This window comes from Triticum aestivum, chromosome 5B (genome assembly GCF_018294505.1).
Source record: "Triticum aestivum cultivar Chinese Spring chromosome 5B, IWGSC CS RefSeq v2.1, whole genome shotgun sequence".
Lineage (NCBI taxonomy): Eukaryota > Viridiplantae > Streptophyta > Magnoliopsida > Poales > Poaceae > Triticum > Triticum aestivum.
The window spans coordinates 80,191,594-80,198,391 of record NC_057807.1 but is presented as its reverse complement, the minus strand read 5'-3'; the positions used below and the strand labels follow the sequence as shown (position 1 = coordinate 80,198,391).

At 45.1% G+C, this 6,798-nt stretch overlaps 1 protein-coding gene across 3 annotated transcripts; it reads right to left on the bottom strand.

The window, feature by feature from the left end:
* Positions 1-447: 447 nt before the first annotated feature.
* LOC123110516 (uncharacterized) lies at positions 448-6,223 on the bottom strand. Of its 3 annotated transcripts, XM_044531055.1 has the most exons (10): positions 5,877-6,215; positions 3,674-5,582; positions 2,955-3,571; positions 2,788-2,871; positions 2,481-2,633; positions 1,835-1,998; positions 1,606-1,753; positions 1,368-1,490; positions 1,198-1,285; positions 448-1,040 (listed from the first exon to the last, which is right to left on the bottom strand). In XM_044531055.1, exons 2-10 carry the CDS (start codon positions 5,391-5,393, stop codon positions 856-858), a joined length of 3,282 nt encoding a protein of 1,093 aa, XP_044386990.1. In that variant the 5' UTR covers positions 5,394-5,582; positions 5,877-6,215; the 3' UTR covers positions 448-855. The 3 variants fall into 3 exon arrangements, 2 of the variants coding, with proteins under 2 accessions (XP_044386990.1, XP_044386989.1); XM_044531054.1 differs by having other exon boundaries at positions 2,955-5,582; positions 5,877-6,213; XR_006453447.1 differs by lacking the exon at positions 1,606-1,753 and having other exon boundaries at positions 2,955-5,582; positions 5,877-6,223.
* Between the last annotated feature and the right edge of the window lie 575 nt (positions 6,224-6,798).

The window sequence follows — 6,798 nt, the reverse complement described above, 5'->3', positions numbered from 1 at the left end:
GCGAAGAAGCATCTCCAGTGGCGCCGTCGGACCGAGGTCATGTAGGAGTGAGCGTCGAAGCATCAACTCCATCAGCTCATCGTACTAGGCGTCCATCACCGCATACACCGCGTCCAGTGAGAGGACGGGCGCCTGCGGCAGCGGCTGGTCCTCCCTGTTGCCGGAGGAGATGACGATCTCCTTTTTCAAGGAGGAGCCGCCCACTGAGGAGGACGGCCCGGTCTTGCCTTCGCCGGTGAGCGGAGGAAGAGGGGACTTGACTAGATCGTCATAATAATTACCCCGTGCTCGATCGGCATGATAACTATCCAGATTAGGCAACTATTATTGTTGTAAATGCTCTAGCAAAGTTTATGTACTGGCCCGTTCCCTTATGCGAATTGATGTTACTAAACTAAACTTATACAACAAGATTCTATCCTAGAAGTGCAATTACCCCTTGATCAGTTAAGCAAAAACCTCGACTTTATTTCTGAATTTATGAAGGTTCAAAAGTGGCAGTATGTTTTTTGCCAGTTCATCTGCTATATAATTACAATGCTCATACTTTTACAACCAAAGGCCCAAAAATAGAAGCTTGAGTGGTCTGGCAGACCATCACAAGCTTCGCAAACTACACACAAAAAAATTGCTGGAAACGCGACCGAGGCTAGAAAAGCCTGCACTACATGTTAACTCAGATACATACATACTTCAGAAACCCTATAAAATAGTCAAAAAAAAAAAGCATAGATACATCAAACAGAATACAGTGTGACCATAAATACAGGTATGCTATATACTCGTCTATGCACAAAAAGGAGCCCGTGGGGATTAGCCGGCAATCTTTTGCTGGTTGATGGCATGTAAGATTCATCAGCTTCCTGGGGCCTGTGCCCTTGACTGAAGCGTCGCTGACATGGCTCGTAACCTATCTGTGACCTCAGTGAACGAGGGGCGGATATCGGGATTGGCCGACCAACATTGCTCCATCAGTATTCGCCATTCGGGGTCACAGGTTTCAGGTACTGGAGGCCGGAGAGAGTTGTTGACAATACCCCCTTCTCACAAGCAAAGTATGCAAAGTTACTTTGAGGATTCAATGCTATCAGACTATTACTAGATGATTTGGGGGCACGAATTGACAAAGGATTCTGTCCTTCGACAATTAGTCAATATTAAATCGTAATAAAAACAAGACAATGGTTATAAGTATACCTATGATAGCGCCGCAATGCATATTTGCGTATGGTTCCTCACCGGTCAAGATTTCCCATAGTGCTATCCCGAAAGAGAACACGTCCACCTACATGTGCCAATAGATACATATCAGGCAAATGATGGTTGCACATGCAAACGATGGTGTGGAGTCTGATGAAAGGTGTTACCTTCTCAGACACTTTGCTGCTGCTACCGTTCAACAGCTCCGGTGCCATCCACGGAAGGGTGCCCCGTACACCACCAGAAACCAAAGTGTTGCGCTTAATTCTCGATAATCCAAAGTCTCCAACCTGAGAATAATTACACATTACTAATGGAAAGGTCCATGACATCAGAACTAAAGGGAAGACAAGGCTGCTGCTATCTGATAACACACCCCAGCACCTCGCGTGGATCTAAAACTACCTTGCAGATTGGCCTCTGAGGATCTCTCAAATTAACGAGTAAATTGTCGCATTTCAAATCAAAATGGACTATGCTTTTCGAGTGCAGATATTCCATCCCAAATGCAGCATCCATTGCAATGATGAGCTTTTTCCGAAGATCAAGCGATCTGCAGAGCTCTAGTAAATAGTGACATAACAACAACATTGTGCAGAGTGGAAAACACTGAACAGAAACATACAAAACTCACCTATCCTTCCTTAGAAGAACATTCCTTAGTGAACCATTCACCATAAATTCTGCCACAGTTGCTAATGTTCCTCCAGTTCCATCAGGAACCACACCATAGAAAGCAACAACATTTGGATGATGCAGCTTTGAAAGAATTTGCGCCTCCCTCCAGAAGTCTTTGGTCTGTACAAAAATGCAAGTTGGCATTTATATCTAATGAAAGATAATATGAATGTCTTCTATCAACCATGTTTCAATTTCAAATTTCGATTACTAGTCAGGCTGCCTAAACATGCAGCAACAAGGAAATCAATCATGCTTCACGTGCAAGATTATGTTAGGCACTACTACCTCTGACCCAAAATGTAGGTCTTTTAAAGAGTTGGGCACAAGAATTAAGGATCTGATAAAATGAAAATGCTGCCGTTCATTTATTTCTGCGTATTTCTCTTATTTCCTCCAAATAGAGTTATAAAGCCAATTTTTGATGAAATTAACGAGGGGCTGAATAGGAACAGCATAAGCAGAAGTGCAGTATAGAAAGACCTAAATTTTGGATAAAATCGAAAGGCTAGAAGGGCCTACATTTTGGATTGGAGGTATGGTTGGTTGTTGCTGAATTTCCTAAATGACTAGAAAGGAGAAATGGATATACGACTACTCACAAGTTTCTCTTGTTCAGATGATCTCCCAGCAAAACAGCTTTTCTTGATACGTTTGATAGCAACATCACTTCCTCGCCATTTTCCATGGTAAACAGTTCCAAACGTGCCAGATCCCAGTTCACGTAGCTCCTCGAGGTCAGCATTTCTTATGATCTGACCATACAAAAGTCGGAACAATCAAATGCTGTTATGACTTGCTTATTATAAACAAATCCACTATGGATATGATCTTTTTATGAAACAAATAGACATCTTAGCTGAAAGAAAACTATAATTACTAAACAAATTTAGAGTGCTAGAACTGCACCTGCAAGCCATACATGCTGGCTTCAAGTTCGGCAATCTCAGCATCACTAATGGTGCCATCTGCAGCTGCTTTATCACCATGGTCCTAACATTTGGAATGAAAAACAAAATATGCTCAACCATTCCGTAGGCATGAATAGCATGCTAAATATATAGGATAGGTTATACCTCATTAGCTAACTCTGGCCCATCGCTCTTAGCATCATCATCCTTATCTGATGAAATAATTGCATGGTGCTGCTCTTCAGCTGCCATTTCAACCTGAGGAATTGGTCTGGATGACGGAATGCCAGAAGGCAAATTATCAGTCACATCCTCAACTATAGCACGTGCCTCCATTTGAAAATTATTATGCATTCTGCCCTTCAGATTCATGTCCTCATTATTGATGGTTGCACGATCAAATTCAATTACTCCTACATCACTGCAGATGATATTGTGCTGATTAAAAACAGGAACATCTCTCTGTTTAAGACCATCCTTGAAGGTGCCATTGCCAAACATGTTTCCAGTCAGATCAGCATTACTTAGTCCAATAGGCGAAGAGGTAGCCAAACCAGAGCTGTGCACCAATAACTGGTCGAAATTTTCATTTTGATACACAGGGGATGCTCCATTTGCCACTGATCTTTGTGGCGCAAAAGCTTCAAAAGGGTCAATATGCAACAGTATATGGGGTCCAGGAGCAACTTTATCATTACCATGCACACAGCCAGCTGTTCCATAATCTGTAGAGACACGCCCTGAGTTCATTTTCTCTACATGAGACCCACAATCTGAATTCGCTGTTTGAGATCCATTAGGGCATCCATGAAGAAAGCGTGAATGAGAATTATCAGTAGCATGCATTGACGTCAAACCTGAGCTTTCTAGAGCATCTAACTCACCTGAGGACAACCTTGCACCACGTGTGTGGTGCAAAGTGAACCTTGTGTCAACAAAAGTGCACTGGGGAGCAACACTTGGACCGGCACTGTTCTCCGGATGATAAATCTTCCTCTGTTGAACAACAGGACCACTATCATGACCTGTTTGCACCATATTACTAGACAAACTGTCTTGTTGGTAATATACAGCTGCCTCAAAACTGGCTCCACCAGGAACTCCTTGATCATACCGCTGGTCGGTATGACTAGAAACAAGGTAATTTGGTTCATCCATACGAGTAATCTCAGGTGGCTTAGCACATAGAAGATCTGGCCTAGCCCCGCTTATTGTTCTCTCCAGCGCATTAGCTTGACACATTGTCTGGGAAAATGAAGGGGGTATGTAGGAATCAAAAGTTAAAGACAAATTGGATGCAGGTTGTTCAGTGCGATCATTTAGCAAAGGATCAGAAAAGGCATGCGGCATGCCATGAATTTGACCAGTGTATTCATGCATACCAGATAGCCAACTAGCAGCTTCCGGATGCACGCACACCTTTTCAGAATAGAAGGGCATTTCCATTGGAGTAGACTTATCATAGTTTGTATGTGAACTCACGTAACTCTCGTTTCGAGGTATACCCAAATCTTTTGCCTGCCTTTGAATTTGAATATTGTGCATGGTTGATCCAATTCCAACACCTGTGTCTGCATCGCTTTGAGTCTTATCTTGATGGTCTGGAAGCATGGCTTTCAAATGTGATCCATTGCTAACTTCATATTTGTGTTCATGTTCTTGATTCGTTGTTAGTTTGTCTGCAGACATCCGCAGCCTAGACTGATTCAAAGACATCCTCTGTCGATTTAAGCCTGGGGAGGAAGTTGCTGCTGACTCAGCCACCATTTGTTGTGAGTATGGAGCAAGAAAAAACTGAGAGGAAGACTCATTTAAGGCTGTTCCAGCCAAAGCTTTACCTCCACTTTCTATATCTGTTTGACATGCAGTTGAGTCTCTGCAGGGGAGTAGGGAACTATCCAACTGTTGGCTCAACTGGCTCACCAAACTGTTGCCGCTGGTGCTCTGCTCCAGTTGTGAGAGATTGTTCACAGCAACAACAAAATGATATTCTGGCTCACTTTCTAAACTTCTTGCACTTAACGATGTCTCCTCACAATCATTTGGGGAGACAAGAAATATCCGAAGTCTCGGTGAGCCATTGGCCTTTTCAAGACTGTAGTATTCTTCCATCATATTCTGAAGATCCTCTTCACATGAAAGAGAAATCAGAGCATCAAGGTCCTCATCAGGAAGCTGATACTTGATGGTATGAGGCTGGTTGTAGAGCGAGAGGGTTTTATGCACAAGTTCCTTCCATGAGAAGTTTCTGGGTATCGATATGAGACGTGTTTCCCCACCTACATATCTGAGCACCCCATCACTAGGCCTAGGCAGGATTTTCCCACCAAAGCTACACATGAACTTGACTTTTCCAGCATGTGGGCTTTCGCAGGGAGACGACATATCTTGTAGATTGTCACTTGAATGCTCAGCTGGTTTGAGTCCATTCTCAGAGCGTATGGTCCTCGTACGCACCAAATTTGCCGGATCCATATCATATTTCAGAGGCAAACTGGCAGTAAGGTTGCCGGAGTCAAACCTGCCAAGACCAAGAATCGTGGTGAGATCCTGATAGACCACATTCAAGTTCTTGTGGTTATTGGGCCCAACTTGGCTGTTCATCTGAAGCAACACGGAGCAATGGTGGTTTTGCTGGAAGCTCCTCCTCCTTGTCCTTGAACAGTGCAGGACTGGAGCTAATTGCTATATCTTGAAACACCGAACTATTCATTCATCTCTTCTCTTTAAGACAAAAGCAGTGGTTTCCCCTAATGTAGACCCTGGCTCCGCTCCTTCTCGAGCAAAGCGTAGCTGCCATGAATAAGAAAACACGGTGAACATCTGTGATCTCTCTACCATCCCCGCAACAAAACAGACAAAGAGAGGTCGAAACGAACTGAAAAAAAAATCTCGCTGTGTACAATGTTCATAGGCGATCGGTATTGCGAGCCGAAGAAGAATTAATGATCAAATTAGCTCATCAGTTGGATTCGACTGGTCAGAGCCACACACAAAAAAATCCCGAAAAGATCCTACCGACAACAGTACAGACCAGGACGAAGCGTACCGCTCCTATGAAAACCAAATCAAGCTAGGGTTCCTCACCTGAGGGTTCAATCAGCGCGGGACCGCCTCGCCGCCGAGCGAGCGCGCCGGCGGCCGAGCAAGGGGGGCCCGCCCCGCCTCGCCTCGCCGGCGGTGAGGTCGGCGCGGCAAATGGGACGGGGACGCCGGCGCCGATCTCGCCGACGGGGCGGGCCCAAGCGCATTAGCGGATTGGCGCCGCGCGGGGGAGGATCAAATCGCCTGGGAATTTGGTGGTGGGAGGGAGGAAAGGGTGGGGACTGGGGAGGGAGAGAGGAACGCGGCAGCAGAACGAAACGGAACGAACGCCAAATAGGACACGGGGAAGGGGATGGAAAGTGGGTTCGTTCCCGGTTGCGCCCGATGCGGGCGTGTTGTGCTCGGCTGGATGGATTTGCCGGCGGGGCCAGGTAATGTGATGTGTCTGTCTCTCTAGGTCGGCTGTTGGATCGTTGCCTGGCTGGCTTCGCACTGCAACAAGGACGTGCGTTCGAAGGAACTGCCGCCAAAAGAAGCGTGCGTCGAAGGAGAGAGAAGTAAAGGAAGAAGAATTTGCCTTCTCTTTAACTATAATAAGGTTAAGAAATGGGTCTATTGTCAAAGATGAAGACTGCCGACCCTTGGCCAAAACCGACAGAAACGTTGTCTTTTTCGTTTAGAAGAAGAAATATAACTATGTATGACCCGTTAGAATTACGGTAATGTTATCTGACGAACGTCAGCTGTGAGGGGATGGCAAGCGAACACCTTTTCTTGTTAGCTTTAGTTGATTCGCGAGATTAAACGGTGGTGGTTTTAAACGAAAATGCTTTCTTCCGAAGAAACTGTCATATTGTTTTGAAGTTGTCATTCCCTCGCATCTAAAACTGCCAATGAAATCGTTCGAAATGCCACTCCTTCCCAGCGAACGTTCGCGAGCTAAGAGGGTCCTAGATTACACGTC

Coding starts and splice junctions, on each gene's coding strand:
- LOC123110516 (XM_044531054.1), bottom strand. CDS start 5,393: ATGAACAGCCAAGTTGGGCCCAATAACCACAAGAACTTGAATGTGGTC. Junction 1,999..2,480: donor CATCTGAACAAGAGAAACTT/GTGAGTAGTCGT, acceptor ATTTTTGTACAG/ACCAAAGACTTCTGGAGGGA. Junction 1,041..1,197: donor GCATTGCGGCGCTATCATAG/GTATACTTATAA, acceptor GCTTGTGAGAAG/GGGGTATTGTCAACAACTCT.